Raw genomic sequence first — 27,509 nt, forward strand, 5'->3', positions numbered from 1 at the left:
AAGGGCCTTCCCTTCCCCCAATTCACAAGCTGTGTTCAGAGCGAATAAATCTGCCTGTTGCGCTGATAAATGTTCTGGTAGGGGCTGTATAACCTAAATATCACCTTCCACATCTACTACAGCAAATCCTATATGTTTCTTCCCTGTTCTTTGATCTATATAAGCAGAACCATCAACAAACAGCACTATGTCAGAGTCAAACAGAGGTTCATCAAACAAGTCTTTGTCCAGTACACATTCCTGGGCTGTCCCGATGTCCCTGTTATTGTTACTGATGATTTGCGCTGGGAAGCCCAAACAACTTCAGGTTTGCCTAAACAGGAACAGTGAGCTCCAGTGTCTATTAGAAATGGTAGGTCATGTCCATTAACATTAAGAGTAACCATTGGCTCTTCTCTTCCATCATTGAATTCATACTGGGGACACTGGAGCAGGGGAGTCGGGCGCCTTCATTGTTGATTCTGAGGGAAATAAGAACTGTTGGTGTTCTGATTTCCCATTGGCCATGGCTGTCCTCTGTCATTAACTTGTCCTCCTTGTCCATAGGGCACAGATGGCCCCTGGGGAGCATTTTCTGCTCCGGGCGAGTGGTACTGTGGCTGAGGAGCATATTGTTGCCGTTGCCATATTTTCCTCTTCCTCTGCAAGGCCAAAGTTTTCTCTGCCCCTGTTGTAACCTCTTCCTCTTTCATTTCCCCCACACAGCGAACTCACATGCCCCAACTGCCCACAGGTCCAGCATTGAGTGTTGTTCCAGTCACGAAGGGTTCTGGCGGGCCCACCTCCTCTTCCAGTCCAGGTTTGTGGGTCACCATAATGCTGAGTGGTGAAAAGCACATACCCTGCAGGCACCGGGTTCACGGGTGTGACTGATGTGACTGTGGGGGAGCTGCAGACTGTGGATGTGGTGAGCCTGTAGAAACAACTTGAGCAGCCATCATATTGTGAGTAAAATCACCACTTCCTTTCTCAATCTGTGCAAGCTGGGCCTTCTACAGTGTAGTGTCTAGTCCTCCTTTCACACTCTTCTATCTCACTCTGGTATTGTCTTACCATATCCGTGGCTTGTCTGACCTGCAGATCTTCTATCAACTTTCTCTTCTCTTTTCACAATGTATACAATTTATCATTTTCCAGTCTTCCTTCTCTCTTCCTTTCTTCCCTTTCTCTCTGGTCTCTGAATAGGTCACCCATGGATGGTAACACTGTTCTTTTACTTCTTTAGTAGTTAGTTTGTTTTCTACAGACGGCCATATGTCTAGGGTCTTCCAGTCTGTTCCTTTTTGTAGAGAGAGTTGGGGTGTCGAGGGAAACTCCCTCCAGGAACTGTCCCTCCTTTTTTTTCATCCAATTCTATTGTTCTCATGCCGCTTGTTGCTGCTGTTGTGTCATTCACCTCCTTCATCAGAGTCCCCTTGAGGACAATTGCGGTTGCTTCTCCATTTTCTTCTGTCAGTGGTATGAGAGTGTAGATCTGTGTATAGTCACCCGGGGGGTCCTCTGGGTTGATTTTCATATGGCGACGGGGCGGTGGGGAGTACTCCTGTTCTGCCTCTGTCCTGACTCATTTCTTTCCTCCCGCAATCTATTGTTCTCTCCAGCTTTAGTTTGGTCACGGTAGCCTTGTTCATGAAGATCTGTCCTTCCAGCATCATCATTCCTATCACAGTTTCTGATACAAGGGTGCTTTTCTTCATCCCTTTCTTTTTGTCCATTTTTCTTGTCTGAATTATCTCCTTGACTAAATCCAACCTAGTCTTGTACAGGCTTCATTGCTCCTATCTCCTCATTCTGGTTTGACTGTGCCATGGTGCTCCGGCTTTTTATTTAGATAGTCTGCGTGTAATGTGTTGCCCAATTTCTATAGGGTTATCCCAAAGTGGGTGTAATATGTAGGAATATGTCTATATAAATGATTCTCTATCTCCTTTCAGTGTGTGTTAAACAACAGTGGATGATACTGTAATCCTAATTCTACTCTCACTTAATCCAGGCTATAGTAAATGGTTCTACTAAACTCAAATATATTTCACACATGGGCCTCACAGAGACAACCGCATGATAGACTTCAATTCCTAATATTATATCTTAACGGTGTAGAGTAACAGTAATATGTTATTCACCAGTGCCCCTGGTGATAGTGTCACAAAGTCATTTTCTATGGAAATCTCTACAGAACACAACTTCCTTGTAATAATTTTACTGGTATACTAAGGGTTGTACATTTCCTATACTGTCCTATGGTTGGAAAGTGTCAATAACAAATATGTTCAACCTTTTATTCAAATAACTTCTGCCCTACTCCTAACTTTTTATTCCACCATTGGGCCATTACCCAATAAACCCTGCCATAATCCACAGACAAACATACCACGCACTATTCATAAACAGATCAACTCATTCACTGGGTAATTTTCACAGAATGACCTCTACAAAAATAAAAAATAAACCACCCTCCCATAGGTCAAGGTAGCCTGGGTAATTGTCGCTGAATTACCTCTACAAAATAAAAAATAACTAGTATTTGGGTAATTGTCGCTGAATTACCTCTACAAATAAAATAAAAATCATCAATCATTCATTTCATTCATCATATATTGACATCATGCATTTCACCAATAGCCAGTTATGTAATTTCTCCAATCTAGAATTCGACTATGTCATATTCAAAGTGTATGTATATATTTCAGAATGAGTGATGGAAGATCAGGATGGAAGATGGAAGATCAGGATCAAGCAGATGTGCCCATGGCTGAGGCAGGAAGATCAGGATCAAGCAGATGTGCCCATGGCTGAGGCAGGAAGATCAGGATCAAACAGATGTGCCCATGGCTGAGGCAGGAAGATCAGGATCAAACAGATGTGCCCATGGCTGAGGCAGGAAGATCAGGATCAAACAGATGTGCCCATGGCTGAGGCAGGCAATGACCACCGAGGACTTGCACACAGAGTTGCTTTCAAATTGCAGCACTTCAACTGGATGAGATGCATTTAAATATGGAATGCATTCATTATTTGATCACGTTTGTTCTGTACAAAATTCAAATAGTATGCAGCAAAATTGAGTGACTAAACCAAGGCTGGTTTAAAATGTAGTTTGTGGTGAATAAAATACTCTCACTTGTGAATATCCAAGTGACAAAACATTAAGATTGTTCCCCATGGCTGGTAATCACACTTGTCTCATTACTGTATCTTTTTTGGATCATACCTCTCTCTTACAACTTCATATCCAATTCAACCTGTAGAATTCTCATTTTCATTTCATGTTCTTCCTTCAGATATTTCATGCTCATGAAATTCTCTGGCTAACTTTTCATGCACGGTCATCTTTTTTTGTTCTCAGTTGAAAGGTGGTGGCAGCATCTTCTCTCAGGGATGTTATAGCAGATGTGGAGGGAACACACTCACTGTGCACTGGCTCTTCCAACCTGTTCAGATTCCTTTCCTCTGGAAAAAGAACACTGTTAGAAGCACAAATAAACTCATATGGTCTGTAGAATGAAAGAATAATAAAGATTGACAAAATTTACTTTCTTTGGTATATGTACCATTTGTGCTCAGTTCTTCATCTGAACTGTCCAAATGGTCATCATCTGGTATACCATCCAGAGGTTGGTCATCCTCTGGTATACCATCCAGAGGTTGCAGGTGCTCTATTATTCCAGACAGCAAGTCACTCAATTCATCAGTCTTGTCTTTTTTTGATCTCATTCAATATAAGTGATGTTACAAAAATATAAATATGAGAAATGTGAAATACTGATAATAATGAAGATATCTCACCTGAAGTTGTTGTACTCTTCTTGTGGTTACATTTTCATTTGCATTGAATTCACTGCAAATTGCAGCCCAACCACTCTTTTTCTTTTGCTCAGTAGCAGTAGTATGGTTTTTACTTTCAATAACTGGATGGTTTGACAAAATTTGTTTTAGTAATGTTTTTTCATACTTACTAAAGTTTTTTGAACTAATTATTTTTGCCTCTGCCGTTGTTTTGTCTCAAGATTCACACCAGTAATGGTGTTTATTTAATTCCATTCCGGGTTTTTATGAGCACCATTAGACCAACAGCACGTGCTCATACTTAACCTAATCAGGCTTAACCCAGGTGTTCTCATTTAGGCTTACTTTCCTTACTCCAGGACTCCATAGTCTCTGACTAACTAAGCCAAATTTAAGCCACATTCATGAAAGCTACTTAAATGTCCTAGTTTAACTAGTACACATTAAGGCCTAGTCCTGGATTAATCTAAACCCTAGCTGTGAAACCGGCCCAATATGCTCTAAGATCACCCATACACTGATATCAATTGCAACCACTATTGGCACCATATTACCACTCCCTAAAGCTGATGTCAGTGTTTACTTCAAGTCCTGGTTGCTGACAACATTTAGGACTATGTAGCCCTCTGAGTATTATCTTCGGTATAAATTAAACCTAATAATTGAGCAGACCAAGCACAGATTTAACTATTTGAAAATCATTCCGTTAATGTAATCCATTAATAAAAATGTGTCTTAATAAACTATGGTTATCAACAGGGGAAAATAAAGTATTCCTGAACTCCACATCTAAAATTGGTAACTTAAGCCAATGATGATTGAGTTTATATAATGTATGTTTTCATAAAATTATAGTCTAATCAAGGTATGACAAATGTGACATACTAATGTGACATTCTAATGTGTCCCAAACGTAGATGTCTAGAATGTATTGTACTTTACTGTACTCTACAGTAAACTGGAGTAGAGTAGAGTATAGTTCAGTACAGGAAAGTAGAGTACAGTCCCGTACTGAACTATACTCTACTATACTCTAATGTACTGAACTATACAGCACTGAACTATGCTGCACTCAACTCTACTGAACTATAGACCTACTCTACTTTCTTGTACTGTATAGGCCTATAGTACTATGAAAGAGTGTCCAAACCTCTTTGCCAATAACAGCTATTTTTCAGTTTTCCCATCCCCACTCCCAGACTGTCCTAGCAAAATTCGTGCTTGAGAAATTGCTCTCTAAGGAGCAAAAGTATTTTCGTACTTTGTAATAGTACTATAAAATGACGACAAAGTGTACTTCCATATGCTAAAATTCCCACACTTAAAGTGTAACCCACTAGGAAGATATTATTCAACCCTATAGATAAAGGGATGATCACCTAATTCAATCCAGGTCATCAGGAGGGATCAGCCAATGAATTATACTTGTGAGGAAACATTCCGTCACTGCAGGTGGCAGTGTACACTCTGTATGTTTTTCAACTCGATGTAGTAGAGGAAGAAAATTGACTACTTCAAAATGGAGATGGCCTCAATGTCTCGTTACCACAGCCACAAAGTCCTAAACCCTGCCTATTTCTACAATTTATCTAATTAAAATGTGATTTTAAACCTAACCTTAACCACACTGCCAAAATAATGCCCAACCTTCTAATTAAGACCAAAAAGGATTATTTTGTTTTCATAAATGTTTACGATATTTCCAATTTTGACTTTGTGGCTGTGCTAGTGGAAACCGCTGTCGATGCTCTATTTTATTTATATATATTTATTTTATTTAAACTTTATTTAACTAGGCAAGTCAGCGTAGGAGCAAAAACACGTGTCATTGATTGCAGTTCCAGTGTTTAGACTGACCACTTTGAAGCATTAGGACAGATAACCATATATAACGAATAAGACATACGTGAGCAGAATATCTGCTGAGTTTAGATAAATGGACAGAGCTAGATAAACAGAGTTGAACATTAGACTACAGTGAAAACAATGTCAGCAGAAAAGACATACTCATACACACTCATGGGCGGGTGCATATTGCATGTCAGCAGGAAAAGGTGTATATGAAGCTAAAAACCAGACATATAGAAACAGGATGTCAGCAGAAAATGTAACAAAGAAATCATGGTTGTACTGGAAACACGTGTATGTAATAAATGTATTCTTTTTTGTATCACAGCCAGGCCCCCGCCACCATTATAATCTAGACCGTAGCAGATGTGGGCGTTAACAAGCAAGAACTGAGACTGGAAGATAATGGTGGTGAAGGGGCAAGGGGAGTTATTATCCATATAGAAGGAAGGCTATAAACACAGAGGTCCGGGGCAGGAGAAGTCAGTCGTTCCATGGAATTGCTCAGCTCTGTTACTTTGTAATAAAGTCTAAACTGAATTTACAAGTTCCGGTATCGGTGCAAATATTTGACTTAATATTTCCACAACATCAGTTAAGATCAAATTCTTATTTATAACGACGGCCTACACGGGCCAAACCCGGACGACGCTGGGCCAATTGTGTGCCGCCCTATAGGACTCCCAATCGTGGCCGGTTGCGATACAGCCTGGATTCGAACCAGGGTGTCTGTAGTGACACCTCTAGCACTGAGATGCTGTGCCTTAGACTGCTGCGCCACTCGTGAGCCCTAACACAGGGGTTCCCAAACCTTTTCCCTCAGGGTCCTCCTGAGGGAAAACATCCCACGTGAACCACATCTATTTCTATGGGCACAAGCACTGTTCATGACAAACTGTTCACAGCCCTCCTGCTGGTGGAGAGAATTTTACAGGTTTATTTCCTGAAATTATACACATTTTGTCATGGGGTGCAAATAACATTTAGCACATTTTCTTGCAGTTCTATCATTTTGCCATGTCTAATGTGTATACATGTTATATTTGAGTGACAAACAAAAACGGTATCTGACATGGGCTAGTTGATCTGGACATTTCAGACAAGTTATAAATAGCTCTCTATGGTATGCAATGACTAACATGACAAGAGGAACTAACTAACCAATTTCGAAATCGCACCTTGTGCATTCTACTATTACAACTTTACACTAGGGGGCGCGCCCCACCGTTTGGGAACCACTGGTCTAACAGACGCAATAATAAGACAAAAACAATGACGAGATGTCTATCCAAGTCTATGGTTCGTTCCAGAAATCTCCCATAATGCACCGCCAGCGTGCTCCGCTCCGGAACGACCCGGTAGTTCAGTACACGTTCTTATTATGTACCACATGCGATTCACACGTAGCGTTAAAGATGGAGCAGCCTAACACAAACCTTATGAATGGCGAGGAGGAACAGTTCAATACCTTCCTGTCTTTGCACTCCGCTGCGCTACAGTCCTCAAGAATCCCTCGGCTGTATTGGAAGAGCTTGTACTACAAGCTTATCAACGAGGTCGGTAGCGTAATGGCTGAAGCTAGATATAGCCCTTGATCATGACTCTCGGTTCAGTTCCATTACACGTCACGTTAAGTCATTGGACGAAGGGGAGATATTTGTTAAGATCTTGGACGCTCGGTCTGAACATTAGCATGCAAAGCTTGGGGTACGGTTTTGCAAACATAAGGACCTTTGAAATCAGTGAGAAATAATTGTCAGAAAACAAAAGGTTAGGTTAAATTGATTATACACCTTGATGGACGTGTAGGAACAGTAACCCATATGTCTTCATTTTTTAATACCGCGCGTTTATTTACGGAAAACAAGGCAAACGGTGACCACCTGTGGTAAACAGCTATCTAGCATGCTCCGAACACCTACACTATTTATACAAAAGTATGTGGACACCCCTTCAAATTAGTGGATTCGGCTATTTCAGCCACACCTGTTGCTGACAGGTGTATAAAATCGAGCACATAGCCATGCAATCTCCATAGACAAACATTGGTAGTAGAATGGCCTTACTGAAGCACTCAGTGACTTTCAATATGGCACCGTCATAGGATGCCACCTTTCCAACAACTCAGTCAAATTTCTGCCTTGCTTGAGCTACCCCGGTGAACTGTAAATGCTGTTCTGTGTTTGGCGGATGCCAGGAGGACGCTACCTTCCCGAATGCATAGTGCCAACTGTGAGGTTTAGTGGAGGAGGAGGAATAATGGTCTGGTGCTGTTTTTCATGGTTTGGTTAGGCCCCTTAGTTCCTGTGAAGGGAAATCTCAATGCTACAGCCATCAATTACTTTCTAGACGATTCTGTGCTTCCAACTTTTTGGGGGCAAGACCTTTACTATTTCAGCATGACAATGCCCCCATGCTCAAAGGGTGGTCCATACAGAAATGGTTTGTCGAGATTGCTGTGGAAGAACTTGCCTGGCCTGCACAGAGCCCTGACCTCAACCCCATCGAACACCTTTGGGATGAATTGAAACGCCAACTGCGAGCCAGGCCTAATCGCCCAACATCAACTCCATATTAATGCCCATGGTTTTGGAATAAGATATGCGATGAGCAGGTGGCCACATACTTTTGGTCATGTAGTGTATGTGTAAACGTAACTCAGGAAGTGTAGTTTCGTATGGCTATATGGATCCATGGTTATATGGATCGGTGCAAAACTGTTACAGTAAGTGTTTTTAAAATTTTATTTGAAGGATTCTTTCTCGCTGATGGAAGATAAGGGCCATATGTTTCAAAGCCATACCGAAAGTGATCATTATTGATGTTTTTAAAAGATGTGTATAATAAAATCAAAATCCTTGATGACAGGACAGGGGGCGCTGTATTGAACCCACTGCACAGCCATCTTGATACTTGATATGTTTTGGAAGCTATAGAAATGCATTTATTAAGATTTATATGAGTTAATTCTATTACAGGCACCTTAATGTAGACTTTTTAAATTTAGATTATGTGAGCTAAACATAATCATAAACGCCACCACCTCTACTGGAGCTAGGCTAGTTAATATTAGTTCTGGCTCAGTATCAGATCCAATGCCTGTGAGTGGCGCAGCGGTCTAAGGCACTGCAGTCCCTGGTTTCAATCCAGGCTCCATCACATCCGGCCGTGATTGGGTGTCCCATAGGGCGGCGCACAATTGGCCCTGCGTCACCCGGGTTTGGCCGGGGTAGGCCGTCATTGTAAATAAGAATTTGATCTTAAATGACTTGCCTAGTTAAATAAAGGTACATTTAAAAAAATATATGGTTTGCATGTTTAACAGTTGTTTTTAATGCAATTTCAAGGTTAACATTCTGTGCATGTTGTATATTCAACTGGGTTTTATGGTTATCTGGCTAGCCTATCTAAATCTTCCCTTGCTCTTCGGATCCAGGTGTACGATGCAGGAGAAGTGTTTGGCGTCATGCAGGTAGAACAGGACGATGAAGATGAAGAGGGAAAGAAGGCTTATCCTAGTGTAGAGATTACGTGTAAAGTGATTGTGACCAGGGGGACTGGCATGCAAGCCTCAGACCCCACCAGGTGAGGGCGCTGTAGTCATACTAAATAACCACCTGTTTACCATCTCATGCAAGTCACCAGTGCATGTCACCTACCACCTCACTTTTCCATGGAGATTATATAGTTTTTTATTTATTTTCTCACGGTCAAGAGCACAGTGTTTTTATAAGTAGGTGTAAAACTACAGATAGTATTGTATAAAGTGGGTACACTTATTTTCTTACGCTTTGGTTGGCTTACCCATTTTTGTTAGACATCCCACATACTAGCATTTCACCTCCGTCTACATCTCTTCTATTCTTTGTCTGTCCTGCCTCATCACTTCCTCTTCCATCTCCCTATCCTGTATCTCTTTTACCTCATATCCTCTAATTCCTCCATCCTCCAGTATCTTCCTGGTTGACCATGCATGGACGTACCGCGTGGAGAGCTCTAGGCAGCAGCTGGAGCAGATCCCCGGCCTCCTGCCCAGGATGGCTTCCCTCATGGGGGTGGACTTCCACGGAGAGGCCCCTGATCCAGACGTTGTGGAGCTGGTGCTGGAACAAATGTGGAAGTACAACCAGACCTACCAGCTGGCCCAGGGGGTATGAGCACATACTCTCTCTCTCTTTCACTCACACTATTTCTTTCTCTCGCTCTCTAACAACCCCCCCCCAACTCCTGTGTGTGTCCAGTCAGCAGAGGAAAAAGTGCCTGTCTGGTACATCATGGATGAGTTTGGCTCCCAGGTGCAGCACTCTGACCAGCCTAGCTGTTGCATGGCTCCCTTCTTCTACACACAGGGCCAACTGGCCTACACTGTGCTCTGGCCTCTCGCAGACCTGCAGGAGGGAGGTATAGACACTCATTGGCGTGTGCACACACACACACACACACACACACACACACACACACACACACACACACACACACACATTCACAGTGTAGGGTTCTTAGTGTAGGGTTCTTAGTAAATTCAAGGTGTTATAAATGACGAGTTGTACACATGTGGCATACAAACTTCAACACACATGGATTTCAATCACCACTTGATCTACATTAAAGAGAGGGAAGTTTCCTCAGCCTGTAGATATAAACGCAACATGCAAGAATTTCATAGATTCATAGTTACAGTTCATATAAGGAAATCAATCAATTGAAATACTTTAATTTGGGCCTAATCTATTTATTTCACTTGACTGGGAATACAGATATGCATCTGTTGGTCACAAACATTTAAAAAAAAAAAGTAGGGGCGTGGATCAGAAAACCAGTCAGTATCTGGTGTGACCACCATTTGCCTCATGCTGCGCGACACATCTCCTTCGCATAGAGTTGATCAGGCTGTTAATTGTGGCCTGTGGAATGTTGTCCCAATCCTCTTCAATGGCTGTGCGAAGTTGCTGGCTATTGGTGGGAACTGGAACACTGTCGATCCATAGCATCCCAAACATGCTCAATGGTTGACAAGCATTTTGCTACACTCGCATTAACATCTGCTAACCATGTGTATGTGACAAATAAAATTAGCTTTGATTTGAAAAATAACATGGCTATATATACTGAGTACCAGTACGAGTCAATGTGCACGGGCATGAGGTAATTGAGCTAGAGATGTACTGTTCATATAGGTAGTCTAGGCAATAGAATAGATAAGACTGTGCCAGCGGTGTGTGTGGTTACAGTATGCATGTTATGTGTATGTTGTGATGTTAGTGTGTTCAGAAAGTACTCACACCCCTTGACTTTTTCCATATTTTGTTGTTACCACCTGAACATTAAAGTTCTTAAATTGAGATTGAGTCTCAGGCATACACACAATACCCCATAATTTCCAAGTGGAATTATGTTTTTAGTTTTCTTTTTTACCATAAATGAAAAGCAGAGATGTCTTGTGAATAAGTATTCAGTCCCTTTTGTTATGGCAAGCCTAAATACGTTCAGGAGTACAAAATTGCTTAACAAGTCACATAGTAAGTTGCATGGACTCACTCGGTGTGCAAAGCATTACAGCGTTTGAGCATGGAGAAGTTATTAATTACACTTTGGATGGTGTATCAATAGACCCAGTCACTACAAAGATGCATGTGTCCTTCCTAACTGATTTGCTGGAGAGGAAAGAAACTGCTCAGGGTTGTCACCATATGGCCAATGGTGACTTTAAAACTTAGTTTAATGGCTGTGATGGGAGAATTGAGGATGGATCAACAGCATTGTAGTTACTCCACAATACTAACCTAAATGACAGAGTGAAAAGAAGGAAGTCTGTACAGAATACAAATATTACAAAACATGCATGCTGTTTGCAAGGCACAACAATAATACTGCAAAAAAATGTCCTGAATACAAAGTGTTATGTTTTTTATGTTTGGGGCTAATCAAACATTACTGAGTACCACTCTGCATATTTTCAAGCAGTGGTGGCTGCATCATGTTATGGCTATGCTTGTAATCGTTAAGGACTGGGGAGTTTTTCTGGATAAATGAATGGAATAAAGCTAAGCACAGGCAAAATCTTAGAGGAAAACCTGGTTGTCTGCTTTCCACCTGACACTGGGAGATGAATTCACCTTTCAGCAGGACAATAATCTAAAACACAAGGCCAAATCTACACTGGAGTTGCTTACCAAGAAGACACTATCTTCCTGAGTGGCATTGTTACAGTTTTGACCTAAATCGACTTGAACATCTGTGGCAGGACTTGAAGATGGCTGTCAAGCAGTGATCAACAACCAACTTGACAGAGCTTTAATAATTTAAAGATTAATGTAGCAATATTGCACAATCCAGGTCTGCAAGACTTACCCAGACAGGCTCACAGCTGTAATAGCTGCCAAAGGTGACTCGGGGTTGAATACTTATGTAATATATATTTACTAATGTTAAAATCTTTGTAATAACAAAATGTGCAAATGTAAAGGGGTGTGAATACTTCTTGAAGCCATTGTACAGTCATGGCCAAAAGTTGAGAATGACACAAATATTAATTTTCACAAAGTCTGCTGCTTCAGTGTCTTTAGATATTTTTGTCAGATATTGCTATGGAATACTGAAGTATAATTACAAGCATTTCATAAGTGTCAAAGGCTTTTATTGACAATTACATGAAGTTGATGCAGAGTCAATATTTGCAGTGTTGACATGTTTTTTTTCAAGACCTCTGCAATCCGCCTTGGCATGCTGTCAATTAACTTCTGGCCCACATCCTGACTGATGGCAGCCCATTCTTGCATAATAAATGCTTGGAGTTTGTCAGAATTTGTGGGTGTTTGTTTGTCTACCCGCCTCTTTAGGATTGACCACAAGTTCTCAATGGGATTAAGGTCTGCTGAGTTTCCTGGCCATGGACCCAAAAATCAATGTTTTGTTCCCCGAGCCACTTAGTTATCACTTTTGCCTTATGGCAAGGTGCTCCATCATGCTGGAAAAGGCATTGTTCGTCACCAAACTGTTCCTGGATGGTTGGGAGAAGTTGCTCTCGGAGGATGTGTTGGTACCATTCTTTATTCATGGCTGTGTTCTTAGGCAAAATTGTGAGTGAGCCCACTCCCTTGGCTGATAAGCAATCCCACACATGAATTATCTCAGGATGCTTTACTGTTGGCATGACACAGGACTGATGGTAGCGCTCACCTTGTCTTCTCCGGACAAGCTTTTTTCCGGATGCCCCAAACAATCGGAAAGGGGATTCATCAGAGAAAAGGACTTTACCCGAGTCCTCAGCAGTCCAATCCCTGTACCTTTTGCAGAATATCAGTCTGTCCCTGACGTTTTTCCTGGAGAGAAGTGGCTTCTTTGCTGCCCTTCTTGACACCAGGCCATCCTCCAAAAGTCTTCGCCTCACTGTGCGTGCAGATGCACTCACACCTGCCTGCTGCCATTCCCGAGCATGCTCTGTACTGGTGGTGACCCGATCCCGCAGCTGAATCAACTTTAGGAGACAATCCTCGCGCTTGCTGGACTTTCTTGGGCGCCCTGAAGCCTTCTTCACAACAATTGAACCGCTCTCCTTGAAGTTCTTGATGATCCGATAAATGGTTGATTTAGGTGCAATCTTACTGGCAGCAATATCCTTGCCTGTGAAGCCCTTTTTGTGCAAATCAATGGTGATGGCACGTGTTTCCTTGCAGGTAACCATGGTTGACAGAGGAAGAACAATGATTCCAAGCACCACCCTCCTTTTTTGAAGCTTCCAGTCTGTTATTCAAACTCAATCAGCATGACAAAGTGATCTCCAGCCTTGTCCCCGTCAACACTCACATCTGTGTTAACGAGAGAATCACAGACATGTCAGCTGGTCCTTTTGTGGCAGGGCTGAAATGCAGTGGAAATGTTTTTGGGGGATTCAGTTCATTTGCATGGCAAAGAGGGACTTTGCAATTAATTGTAATTCATCTGATCACTCTTCATAACATTCTGGAGAATATGCAAATTGCCATCATACAAACTGAGACTTTGTGAAAATTCATATTTGTCATTCTCAACTTTTGGCCATGACTGTATAGTCCACACCTGGTGTTTTTATGTCCTGGGTCATTCAAGTCTATTGGAGGTACACCAGATGTTCTTGTCGAGCCAACGGGGCCTTGTACAATGTAATCAGCTTATAAACGTTCAAGAGAGCAGTGTTGTATGGTTCACACTACAGGGTTTAAACATGGTATTTGGCCATAGTAATGGTGTCTAATGACCCAGAGCACATATAGCCAGCACTAATTTGCTGGCTCCTGAAATAAATAATTGACACATGGTTTGGAAAATTCTCAATAGTACCGGCCCAGAGTCAATGTGCGGGGGCACCGGTGTCACGGTAATTGTGGTAATATGTACATGTATGTAGTGTTATTATTAAGTGACTATGCATAGATAATAAGAGTAGCAGCATGGGGGGGGTGGGGGCAATGCAAATAGTCTGGGTAGCCATTTGATTAGCTGTTCAGGGGTCTTATGGCTTGGGGGTGGAAGCTGTTTAGAAGCCTTTTGGACATAGGCTTGGCGCTCCGGTACCGCTTGCCGTGCGGTAGCAGAGCGAACAGTCTATAACTAGGGTGGCTGGAGTCTTTGACAATTTTTAGGGGCTTCCTCTGACACCGCCTCGTATAGAGGTCCTGGATGGCAGGAAGCTTGGCCCTGGTGATGTACTGGGCCGTACGCACTACCCTCTGTTGTGCCTTGCGGTCGGAGGCCGAGCAGTTGCCATACCAGGCAATGATGCAACCCGTCAGGATGCTCTCGATGTTGCAGCTGTAGAACCTTTTGAGGATCTGAGGACCCATACCAAATCTTTTCAGTCTCCTGAGGGGGAATAGGTTTTGTCGTGCCCTCTTCACGACTGTCTTTGTCTGCTTGGACCATGTTAGTTTGTTGGTGATGTGGACACCAAGGAACTTGAAGCTTTCAACCTGCTCCACTACAGCCCCGTCGATGAGAATGGGGGTGTGCTCGGTCCTCCTTTTCCTGTAGTCCACAATCATCTCCTTTGTCTTGATCACATTGAGGGAGAGGTTGTTGTCCTCGTTGTCGGTGATCAGGCCTAGCACTGTTGTCATCAGTAAACTTAATGGTGTTGGAGTTGTGCCTGGCTGTGCAGTCATGAGTGAACAGGGAGTACAGGAGGGGACTGAGCACGCACCCCTGAGGGACCCCGTGTTGAGGATCAGCGTGGCGGATGTGTCGTTACCTACCCTCACCCCCTGGGGGTGGCCTGTCAGGAAGTCTAGGATCCAGTTGCAGAGAGGAGGTGTTTAGTCCCAGTTCCTTAGCTTAGTGATGAGCTTTGAGGGCACTATGGTGTTGAACACTGAGCTGTAGTCAATGAAAAGTATTCTCACAAAGGTGTTCCTTTTGACCAGGTGGGATAGGACAGTGTGGGGTGCAATGGAGATTGCATTATCTGTGGATCTGTTGGTGCGGTTTGCAAATTGGAGTGGGTCTAGGGTTTCTGGGATAATGGTGTTGATGTGAGTCATGACCAGCCTTTCAAAGTGCTTCATGGCTACAGATGTGAGTGCCAAGGGTTGGTAGTCATTTAGGCAGGTTACCTTAGTGTTCTTGGGCACAGGGAGTATGGTGGTCTGTTTGAAACATGTTGATATTACAGGATCAGATAGGGACAGGTTGAAAATGTCAGTGACGCACTTGCCAGTTGGTCTGTGCATACTCATAGTACACATCCGTCTGGCCCAGCGACCTTGTGAATGTTGACCCGTTTTAAAGGTCTTACTCACATTGGCTGCGGAGAGCGTGATCACACAGTCATCCGAAACAGCTGATGCTCTCATGCGTGTTTCAGTGTTAATTCCTCGAAGCGAGCAGAGAAGTTATTTAGCTTGTCTGGTAGGCTAATGTCACTGGGCAGCTCTCGGCTGTGCTTCCCTTTGTAGTCTGTTAGTTTGCAATCCCAGCCACATCTGACGAATGTCGGAGCCAGTGTAGTACAATTCGATCTTAGTCCTGTATTGACGGTTTGCCTGTTTGATGGTTCGTCGGAGGGCGTTGCGGGATTTCTCATAAGCTTCTGGGTTAGAGTCCCACTCCTTGAAAGCGGCAGCTCTACTCTTTAGCTCAGTGCGAATGTTGCCTGTAATCCATGGCTTCTGGTTGGGTATGTATGTACGGTCACTGTGGGGACGACGTCCTTGATGCACTTATTCATAGTCAGTGACTGATGTGGTGTACTCCTCAATGCCATCGGAAGAATCCCGGAACATGTTCCAGTCTGTGATAGCAAAACAGTCCTGTAGTTTAGCATCTGCTTCATCTGACCACTTTTTTATTGATCTTGTCACTGGTGCTTCCTGCTTTCATTTTTGCTTGTAAGCAGGAATCAGGAGGATAGAATTATTGTCAGATTTGCCAAATGGAGGGTGAGGGAGAGCTTCATACGCGTCTGTGTGTGGAGTAAAGATGCTCTAGAATTTTTTTCTCCCTCTTGTTGCACATTTACCATGCTGATAGAAATGAGGTAAAACTGATTTAAGGTTCCCTGCATTAAAGTCCCCGGCCACTAGGAGCACCGCCTCTGGATGAGCGTTTTCCTGTTTGCTTATGGCAGAATACAGCTCATTGAGTGCGGTTTTGGTGCCACCTTGGTCTGTGGTGGTATGCTGACCGCTACGAAAAATACAGAAACTCTCTAGGTAGATAGTGTGGTCTACAGCTCATCACAATACCTACATTAAGTTTCTGAACTAATGTGTACCACTGTTCGTTTTTACTGTCTTTATTTAGAACCTAACAGACAACTAGTCAAAGCTCCAAACCAAGTTTATTCACCCGCTGGTTCAAACAGCTGAAAAAGACAGACATGTTTACACACGTACATATATATTTTGACCTAATATTGGGTGGAGTCAACTCATTGTACATCTTGACAGCCAATACATCTCAAATCAAATTTTATTGGTCACATACACATGGTTAGCAGATGTTAATGCGAGTGTAGCGAAATGCTTGTACTTCTAGTTCTGACCATGCAATAATATCTAACAAGTAACCTAACATTTTCACAACTACCTTATACACACAAGTGTAAAGGAATGAATGAGCAACATCTCTGTTGCTAGGCAGGGACTTAAGTAATGTGTTTAATGAAACTGTTCTTTCTCCTTTCATCTGACCTGACCTCAGCCCTCATTCTTCACTAATTCACCGTTATCAGTGACCGCCACAATGTGATGCCCTTTTCCCTTACTTAGTAACTTTCCAGGCCCGTGGCTCTTATCCAACCTCCATTGACCCCACCATATACATTCTTCATACATGTACCCGTATGAAGAATGTATACTTCTAGTATAGGAAGTATTTCAAGCTAGAACCCAACAACACACACACACACCATTGGGGGAGGTGCTTTAGCTGTGGTACAGTAGGACCCCAGGCTTCTCCCTGGTGGTGAATCTATGGAGATGCCATTGAAGTGGGCTATCAGTGACAAAAATCTTTCCCTCCTCCCCCAGGCCTGTATTCACACTTACATGCCTTCAAAACATGGCCAACAACGGTCCACGTAATCTATAGGCTAGGTGTGATGAACCAGTCACCGCGTCTTTCTCTTATGCATCTTCCCCCTATGTCCCCATAACCCTTTTGTTCAGTGTGTCTCTCTTAACTAAGTTTCTCTCCCAGAGGAAGTGACACGTGACTATGCTTATGGCGAGAGCAACCCTCTGGTGAGGAGATGTCGATTGTTGCCATGGATACCAGCTGACCTGGAAGGGGTCAGCACTCTGACCCCTGAACCCTCTGATCTCTACTATGAGGTAGGGAGACCGGAAACATGTTTCTACTGTCAGTACGGTCAGCCGATGAACGACTCACTCGATGTCTTGAGGAAGTTCATAAGTGAAAGATCTACACATGAAACCTGCAGAGGTCAAATGAATGAAATGTTTAACTATGGTTAAATATGTCCTCTAGTGAATTGTTATGCAATTTTAAAAAAAAATATCCTGTTTGAGAGCGATATCCCAAGTATAAGTACAGTAAAGTACACACTAAAGGGTCAAAAAAATAAAATGTTTTTAACAAGTGTTTTTTTTTTTAGACAACTGCAAACCTGCATGGAGTAGGGCATTCAAGGAGTTGATCTGATGGAAATCTGTTGCTTGAGGAGCAATGTCATGACTTACCTGGACCAGTTATTGAGATGTGCCTTGTGTTAAATGGAGTGTAAAGCAGACTGGAGTGCCATTTTTAAACTGCCAAACCCTCTTTCTCCCCCTGCCTTTCTCTCCTCAGACCATTTCCCAGGAGAACAAGGAGATTCTTCCTCTGGACATTCGGCCCCATACTGTCCCCAAAGACAAAGTGCTCAAGTCAGTCCAAGTCCGTTTTGATCTCATTACCGAGATATGACATATAATCATGCTCACGCGCCTCTTTGCGTGCATGCCTTGCAGGGTGTTCACAGAGATGGAACAAGTTCTAAACAATCTCCATCACCCACGGTTCACGTTCACAGAGACTGAAGAGGAGGCCGATATTCTTTGGACCTTCTCCCACATCAGAGACTACAGGTGAACACACACTCTTTCAACGTGTACCCAAAACACTATTCCATCATTTAATCACACTGACGCCCGATGAGAATCAGCCCAACATATCAAGCCATGTCAAACTCCTGCATTCTTATTTCAGAACTGATACTGTTCACTTCTACAACTAATGTGGGGTTTTTACTAGATTTGGGCTTTCTGCTGTGCTCTCTGAGTATGTTGCTTTTGGCTGGTTCCGCAGTGTCGTCTTAGTAAGATCACGGCTCACTCACTTCACAACCCATATCTTATGTCAACCACAGACATCGCATGCATATGTAACGCTGGTGGCCTTCCAAGTGTGAGCACCTTAGTAAGTAGTGTTAAGTGACATGTAAATGATGAGATGCTTCAAATTCTAGTTATTTTATAGTGCATTGGGACAGAGATGGCTGCTTTCTGTCCCAATGACACACACCTCAGATAACACTTTAACCAAAGCCTCCAGGCTGTTTGGGCGGTGAGAAGTCTCCAGGGCTCTGGCCTTAATCTTAGCTGTCTTTAGAACACCATTAATGAGAGTACAAGTGATTTATTGATAACTTACTCATCTAGGATCTCTCAATCCTAGCCAAGATGTGAAAAACACCAAACTAATATAATAATCCTAAACTGACTCTCTCTCCCTCAAACACGGAGTCTGTCTGTCTCTCCACAGGAAGTTAAGCGAGGAGCGTCCTCACGTTATGACCAATCAGTTTCCCTGTGAGACGGTTGTCACAGTGAAGGACTGCCTCTCCGCCGTGTCGCGGAGGGCCCGGGGAGGCCAGGGGGCCGAGTGGCTGCCAGAGACATTCAACCTGCAGACAGAACTGCCTCAGTTTGTCAGACATTACCAACAAAGACAAGAGAGGTGAGCTCAGATAATCAGATGTCTCCCTTCATATAGGATATAACTTACTACCGTGATACGTTTTCATCTCCAGGGGAGAAGACAATCATTGGATCTGTAAGCCTTGGAACCTGGCCCGGGGGCTGGACACACACATCACCAACAACCTAGACTACATCATCAGACAGAGAGAGAGCACGCCCAAGGTAACACACACACACCATGGTCATGTGGAAAAACAATTATGGAAAAGCATCCTAATTTAACCCCCTGCAGTTGTATCTATTTACATCAGACTTAAATATTAACACCACCAGTCTTCTCTGTCTAAGGCCTGGAGTTTTGTGTCCCGTGTGGTCCTATCTTAAACCCCTCTGAGACCCGGTCCAGATGGCCTCATGATCAAAGCCGTTAACCCCTCACTCCCCCACTTTATCGCCAACAGAGAGCCCAGAGGGGTCTCGGGGCCAACAAAAGGCTAATTGAGGCCATATTAGCGTACCATTCACACATGCTTGTAACTCTTTAGCACCTAGTGTAGCCATCTCTTTTCCAATGTCACTTTGCACTACTCACACTTTAGTGCTCACAAGTAGGTTTAAGTCGAAACTGTAACTAGGCCACTCGGGAACATTCACTGTCTCTCTTTTTGCTAAGCAAGTCCAGTGTAGAGTTGGCCTTGTGTTTTTAGGTTATTGTCCTGCTGAAATGTGAATTCATCTCCCAGTGTCTGGTGGAAAGCAGATTGAATAAGGTTTTCCTCTAGGATTTCTTTTTTATCCTGAAAAACTACCCAGTCCTTAATGATTACAAGCATAGCCATAACATGATGCAGCCACCACTATGCTTGGAAATATGGAGAGTGGTACTCAGTAATAACACTTTGTATTCAGGAAATGTTTTGCGGTATTCCTTTTTTATTAATTATTTTTTTAACCTTATTTAACAAGGCAAGTCAGTTAAGAACAAATTCTTATTTTCAATGACGGCCTAGGAACAGTGGTTTAACTGCCTTGTTCAGGGGCAGAACGACAGATTTTTACCTTGTCAGCTCGGGGATTCGATCTTGCAACATTTCGGTTACTAGTCCAACACTCTAACCACTAGGCTACTTTAGTGCCTTGTTGCAAACAGGATTCATGTTTTGGAATATTTTTATTCTGTACATGCTTCCTTTTCATTGTGTCAACTAGGTTAGTATTGTGGAGTAACTACAATGTTGATCCATCCTCAATTATCCTATCACAGCCAATAAACTCTAACTGTTTTGAAGTCACTGTTAGCCTCATGGTGAAATCCCTGAGTCATTCAAAAATCACATTACCCTTTCTGGTAAATGTGAGACGCTAGCGTCCCACATTTCAACAGCCAGTGCAATAGCAGGGCGTCAAATTCAAAACAACAAAAATCTCATAATTCAAATTTCTCAAACATACAACTATTTTACACAATTTTAAAGATGAACTTCTCGTTAATCCAACCACATTGTCCGATTTCAAAGACTTTACGTCGAAAGCATAGCATTAGATTATGTTAGGACAGCGCCGAGACAAGAAAAACCACACAGCCATTTTCCAAGCAAGGAGAGGCGTCACAAAAACCAGAAATACAGCTAAAATGAATCACTAACCTTTGATGATCTTCATCAGATGGCACTCATAGGACTTCATGTTACACAATACATTTATGTTTTGCTCGATAAAGTTCATATTTATATCCAAAAACCCCATTTTACATTGGCGTGTAATGTTGAAATGTTTTGCCTCCCAAAACTTAGTGAATGAGCACATCAATTTACAGAAATACTCATCGTAAACGTTGATAAAGTATTAAACTGTTATTCAAAGAATTATAGATACACTTCTCCTTAACCTGTTGAGGACAGACGTTCCGCTTGCGGAACCCCTAGCCAACAGCATCGCATGGCGCGAAATACAAAACCAACTAAAATACCACAATTCAATTTTCTCAATCAACTATTTTACACCATTTTAAAGATAAGACCCTCGTTAATCGAACCACATTGTCCGTTTTCAAAAAGGCTTTACAGCAAAAGCAAAACATTAGATTGTTAGGAGAGTACATAGACACAAATAATCACACAGCCATTTTCCAAGCAAGCATATATGTCACATAAACCCAAACCACAGCTAAATGCAGCACTAACCTTTGATCTTCATCAGATGACACTCCTAGGACATTATGTTATACAATACATGCATGTTTTGTTCATATTTATATCAAAAAACAGCTTTTTACATTAGCATGTGATGTTCAGAACTAGCATACCCACCGCAAACTTCTGGTGAATTTACTAAATTACTCATGATAAACGTTCACAAAATACATAATTATTTTAAGAATTATAGATACAGAACTCTTTTATGCAATCGCGGTGTCAGATTTTAAAATAGCTTTTCGGCGAAAGCACATTTTGCAATATTCTGAGTACATAGCTCGGCCATCACGGCTAGCTATTTTGACACTTTTATAAAAATTGGATTACCTTTGCTGTGCTTTGTCAGAATTCACTCCCAGGACTTCTTCTACTTCAACAACAAATGTTGTTTTGGTTCCAAATAATCCATAGTTATATTCAAATAGCTACGTTTTGTTCGTGCTTTCAGGTCACTATCCGAAGGGTGACGCGCAAGCGCATTTTGTGACACTTTTTTTCCCCAAAATATTCCATTACCGTACTTAGAAGCATGTCAAACGCTGTTTAAAATCAATTTTTATGCTATTTTTCTCGTAAAATAGCGATAATATTCCAACCGGGCAATGTTGTATTCATTCAAAGGCTGAAAGAAAAAAATGGAGTAGTCTCGTGACCACGCATCTCCAGTGTCACTGTCCCCAGGCTGACCACTCACAAATTCTCCTGCTGTTCTTCGCCCAGAGACAGCAGACACCCCATTCCACTTTCTGGCGGCTTTAGAGAGCCAATGGAAGCCTTAGAAAATGTCACGTTACAGCACAGATGCTGTATTTTCGATAGAGATGCAACAGAAGGACAACAAATTGTCAGACAGGGCACTTCCTGTATGGAATCTTCTCAGGTTTTGGCCTGCCATATGAGTTCTGTTATACTCACAGACACCATTCAAATAGTTTTAGAAACTTTCGAGTGTTTTCTATCCAAATCTACTAATTATATGCATATTCTAGTTTCTGGGCAGGAGTAGTAACCAGATTAAATTGGGTACGTTTTTTATCCGGCCGTGAAAATACTGCCACCTCTCCCAAAGAAGTTAATGCAACCGCTGTGTCAGATTTCCAAAAAACTTTACAGCGAAAGCACACTTTGCAATAATCTGAGTACAGCGCTCGGAGACGAAACCAAACCCGCCATTTTGTGGAGTCAACAAAACTCTGAAATAACATTATAAATATTCACTTACCTTTGATCTTCGTCGGAATGCACTCCCAGGAATCCCAGTTCCCCAATAAAGGTTCATTTGTTTCGATAAAGTCCATATATGTCCAAATACCTCCTTTTTGTTTGCGTGTTGGATAGAGTACTCCAAATGCACTGTGCTCGCGCAGTTAAGTTCAGACGAAAAGTCAAAAAAGTTATATTACAGACGATGTATAGAATGTCAAACGATGTATAGAATCAATCTTTAGGATGTTTTTATCATAAATCTTCCATAATATTCCAACCGGACGATTCCTTTGTCTTCAAAAAAGAAAAGGAACACAGCTAACTCTCAAGGGAGCGTGCGCCACTGAGCTCATGTCATTTTCTCACTCATCTACTTCCAGGAGCTCTTATTCTCTCCATATTCACAGTAGAAGCATGAAACAATGTTCTAAAGACTGTTGACATCGAGTGGAAGCCTTAGGAAGTGCAAAATTAACCCTAAGTCACTGTATACTGGATAGGGAATCACTTGAAAAACTACAACCCTCAGATTTCCACACTTCCTGGTTGGATTTTTCTCAGGTTTTTGCCTGCCATATGAGTTCTGTTATACTCAGACATCATTCAAACAGTTTTAGAAACTTCAGAGTGTGGTCTATCCAAATCTACTAATAATATGCATATCCTACCTTCTGGGCCCGAGTAGCAGGCAGTTTAATTTGTGCACGTATGCGGGACGGACATCCAGCGAATAATCCTATCCCCATTAGCATAACGAAATTTCATAAGTAATTTTTTTCAAATATAGGACTATGTTATATCGTTTTATAGATACACCTCTCCTGAATCGAACCACGTTGTCCGATTTCAAAAAGGCTTTACAGCAAAAGCTAAACATAAGATTATGTTAGAGGAGTATATCCTAAAAGTAGCCACATAGCCATTTTCCGACCAACCACATGCATCACAAATAACCAAAAAACAGCTAAATGCAGCACTAACCTTTGACAATCTTCATCAGATGACACCCCTAGGACATCATGTTACACAATATATGCATTCTTTTGTTCGATAAAGTTCATATTTATATATAAAAACTGCATTTTACATCGGCGCGTAACGTTGACTATTTTCCCTCAAATGCATCCGGTGAAACAGCGCCACAATTTACTAAATTACTATTCGAAAACATTTTAAAAATGTAATATTGTCATTCTAAGATTTATAGATGACTATCTCTTGAAAGCACCTGTAATGCCAGATTTAAAAAATAACTTTACTTGGTAATCACACTTTGCGATAAAAGGGGATGCGATACTCAGAAAATGGGCTACCGTTACAGGTCAGCGCCATCTTGGAACAATCGCATATCAAATCTAGTCTTGTATACTATTGTCAATAATCCCTTACCTTTGATTATCTTCATCAGAAAGCACTTCTAGGAATCCCAGGTCCACAACAAATGTATTTTCATTCGAAAAAGTTAATCCTTTATGTTCCAATAGCTTGTTCTTGTTAGCGCGTTCTGAAGGCTGCACCAAAAGTTCCGTCGTGCGCGGGACTCCACTTTCGAAAAAATGTATTTTTTTTAAATGTAGGTTCGTTCAAACATGTCAAACGTTGTATAACATAAATCTTTAGGGCCTTTTTCAACCAGAGCTCCAATAAGATTCAAGGGCGACGATTGCATTGTGTTTCAAAACGTTTCGAAAGGGGAGGGTAGCCAGGGGCGCCGGCGTCATAATGGTGATGGCCCTCTCCGTGTGACCACGTTCCACTGCGTCTCATTCATTCAGTTTTCACAGTAGAAGGCTCAAATCACTTTGTAAAGACTGGGGACATCTAGTGGAAGCAATAGGAAGTGCTCAATGAACCATTGCTCACTGTGTGATTTACAGGCAAATTGTTGAAGTTGAGACCGCAATTCAGAATTCCACTTCCTGTTACGATCGGTCTCGGGGTTTTGACTGCCATATGAGTTCTGTTATACTCACAGACACCATTCAAACAGTTTTAGAAACTTTAGGGTGTTTTCTATCCACAAGTATTAATTATATGCATATCCTAGCTTCTGAGTTTGAGTAGGAGGCCGTTTAAAATGGGCACGAATTATTTTCAAAAATCGCTGTAGCGCCCCCTATCCTAGGCGAACGACAAGAGGTTAAACACTGACTTGTTAAGCACTTTTTTTTTTACTCCTGAACTTTAGGCTTGCCATAACAAAGGGGTTGAATGCTTATTGACTCAAGACATTTCAGCTTTTCATTTTAATTAATTTAAAAAATAGATCAACAAAAGAACCTTTCCACTTTGACATCATGGGGTATTGTGTGTAGGCAAGTGACAAAACATCTACATTTAATCCATTTTAAATTCAGCCTGTAACACAACAAAATGTGGAAGTCAAGGGGTGTGAATACTTTCTGAAGGCACACAAAAAAAAGAGAAGGAAAAATGCGCATTGACACCCACCCATACACTTAACCCCCCCCAAAAAAAAACCTGCCCTCCCTTGCAGACAGGTGGTTGTGCATTGGAAAGCAGGGCTGTAACACAACAAAATGTGGAAAAAGTAAATGGGTGTGAATACTTTCCGATGGCACTTGTGTAGTGTAAAGAGACTGATCTATATTAGAATGTCTCTTTAAGAACTGTCAGCCATGCTACCTCCGGAAGTAGTGTGGGAGGCATCTATACCACATAGCCCCCACTAAATGGGACCGTGTAAAGATGACTCTCCCACAAGATGTCCCTGCACTAATTGTCTTAATACCAGGAGACAGCGTTTTTGCTGTTAGCCAAATGGAAAATGTAAAGTTGCTTAAAATATCCACACATTTGTCAATCATTGCATTAATCAAGTGTGCAGTGCAATATGGCTTAGATGAGAAGTTCCTGTATAGTTTGAATTGCTATCCTTATTTTGTTTATCTACAGTATATACTGTCTTGTGCTAATTGATGCACTCTCACATGAAGCAGGAATGTGGCCTTGGCTAAACCATGTCCAAGGCTAGTGTAAACCATGTCCAAGGCTAGTGTAAACCAAGGCTAGTGTAAACCATGTCCAAGGCTAGTGTAAACCAAGGCTAGTGTAAACCATGTCCAAGGCTAGTGTAAACCATGTCCAAGGCTAGTGTAAACCATGTCCAAGGCTAGTGTAAACCAAGGCTAGTGTAAACCAAGGCTAGTGTAAACCAAGGCTAGTGTAAACCAAGGCTAGTGTAAACCAAGGCTAGTGTAAACCATGTCCAAGGCTAGTGTAAACCATGTCCAAGGCTAGTGTAAACCAAGGCTAGTGTAAACAGAGATCTCACTAGACATATTTACTAATGTAAATGGCCCCTCTGTGCTGTCGGCGTGTCTCACTTAGGGGCAGGCAGACATAAGATATAGGCTCTGAGGTGAACCGTGGCTTTAGACGCTGGTATGTGGAGGAAATGAATTACATACTATGTGGTTTAATTAGACATACTATGCTTTATTTTTTTACTTGTCCATTGTTATATGCTGGTATTTTTTGCAGCTAACTTGTCTTGTTTGACTTAGTAATAAATCTGAGCGTACAGATTTGAGCCGTTTGGGTGCGACTGCGGTTTGTGACCTCTATTTACGATCGGCAGGATTTTAGCTATGTGGGAATTACAGAGAATGGTGGCGGTATCAGCTATCTTGATCTGCACAGATGAGCTAAATTACTTTTTACAATTCTGTTCCACTGGGCCCCGTTTCTGCACATCTGCTAACTGTCACACGGATAAGAGGATGTACTTTCTATAAAAGGAGAGAGAACTCTGTTCGTTGGGATTTTCAACTCTGAACTATTTGAGTGATTGTTTAATTGCTCCATTTTTGCTAAAAACATCTGTCTTCTTTTGGTTAGAATTTCCACCACAGGTGTTAGCCAAAGGCAAGCCTCGAAGAGAACCATAATGCCTATACACATCCAGTCAAAACATCACATAATGAAGTGAACACAGCAATTAGATGTTGCCTGATGAATGAAGTTGTGTGTTGACTAGCCTATTTGTTGGTGTTTGTATTTACGCCTGTGTGTGTCTCCCAGGTGGTGTGTAAGTACCTGGAGGATCCGGTGCTGTTTGAGAGGGAGGAGGTGGGGATGGTGAAGTTTGACATTCGCTACATGCTGCTGCTGCGCTCAGTTCAGCCTCTACGCCTCTACTCCTACAACGTGTTCTGGCTGCGCTTCGCCAACAGGTTAGACACTTCCCATCAACTGCTGCAGGAAGTGGAGCTTCCTTGCGACACTCGTTTGTCCACGTTTGTCATGCTGGCGTTCGCCACAAAATGCTGGTCTATACTGGGTTTCTTTCTTTCCAGTAGGAAACCAATAAATCACGTTTTATTTGTCACATGTGCCGAATACAACTGGTGTCGACTTTACAGTGAAATGCTTGTTTACGAACCTTTCCCAACGATGCGGAGTCGAAAAAGAGAAAAAAGGAATGCTAAATAAAATATGCACACAGATGGAAATGCATACAGGAAGTCCCAGTACCAGATCAATGGTACTGACTAGGCATCAGGATAGATTATATTATTAAGGTACTTGAGGTAGATATGTACACGAAGGCGGGGTGTAGTGACTAGGCATCAGGATAGATAATAATAAGGTATTTGAGATAGATATGTAGATGAAGACAGGGTAAAGTGACTAGTCATCAGGATAGATAATAAGGTATTTGAGGTAGATATGTACATGAAGGCAGGGTAAAGTGACTAGGCATCAGGATAGATGATGATGATAATAATAATCAAGAGTGCACATATTTTCTCTGGTATCGTTTTCCTGACGGTAGCAGAGTGAACACTCAATGGCTTGGGTGGCAGGAGTCTTTGGCAATTACACCGCCTGATATAGAGGTCCTGGATGGCAGGAAGCTTGGCTCCAGTGACGTAATGGGCTGTCCACACCACCCTTTGTAGTGCTTTGTGGTCAAGGGCGGTGCAATTGCCATACCAAGCTGTGATCCAACCAGTCCAAGATGCTCTCGATGGTGCAGCTGTATAACTTTTTGAGGATCTATGACAAATCTTTTCAGTCTCCTGAGGGGGAATAGGTTTTGTCGTGCCCGCTT

The 27,509-nt window shown here is 42.1% G+C and overlaps 1 protein-coding gene and 1 long non-coding RNA gene across 2 annotated transcripts in view; one reads left to right on the top strand and one right to left on the bottom strand.

Moving 5' to 3' along the window:
- Positions 1 to 3,169: 3,169 nt before the first annotated feature.
- On the bottom strand, positions 3,170 to 4,732 carry LOC123728227 (uncharacterized). Its single transcript, XR_006760123.1, has 3 exons — positions 3,787 to 4,732; positions 3,552 to 3,656; positions 3,170 to 3,450 (listed from the first exon to the last, which is right to left on the bottom strand). It is a non-coding gene; the product is annotated as an uncharacterized lncRNA (long non-coding RNA).
- A 2,217-nt stretch (positions 4,733 to 6,949) lies between these two features.
- ttll12 (tubulin tyrosine ligase-like family, member 12) overlaps positions 6,950 to 27,509 on the top strand; it is a 43,957-nt gene continuing 23,397 nt past the window's right edge. Inside the window, exons 1-10 of the mRNA XM_014153124.2 lie at positions 6,950 to 7,190; positions 9,071 to 9,219; positions 9,587 to 9,785; positions 9,876 to 10,035; positions 17,308 to 17,441; positions 17,920 to 17,996; positions 18,081 to 18,197; positions 18,874 to 19,068; positions 19,142 to 19,253; positions 26,477 to 26,628. Of these exons, the coding sequence (XP_014008599.2) occupies positions 6,957 to 7,190; positions 9,071 to 9,219; positions 9,587 to 9,785; positions 9,876 to 10,035; positions 17,308 to 17,441; positions 17,920 to 17,996; positions 18,081 to 18,197; positions 18,874 to 19,068; positions 19,142 to 19,253; positions 26,477 to 26,628 (1,529 nt within the window). The 5' untranslated portion in view covers positions 6,950 to 6,956. The remainder of the gene's footprint in view (positions 7,191 to 9,070; positions 9,220 to 9,586; positions 9,786 to 9,875; positions 10,036 to 17,307; positions 17,442 to 17,919; positions 17,997 to 18,080; positions 18,198 to 18,873; positions 19,069 to 19,141; positions 19,254 to 26,476; positions 26,629 to 27,509) is intronic.

The sequence above is a fragment of the Salmo salar genome, chromosome ssa17, assembly GCF_905237065.1.
Source record: "Salmo salar chromosome ssa17, Ssal_v3.1, whole genome shotgun sequence".
NCBI classification, from domain to species: Eukaryota; Metazoa; Chordata; class Actinopteri; order Salmoniformes; family Salmonidae; genus Salmo; species Salmo salar.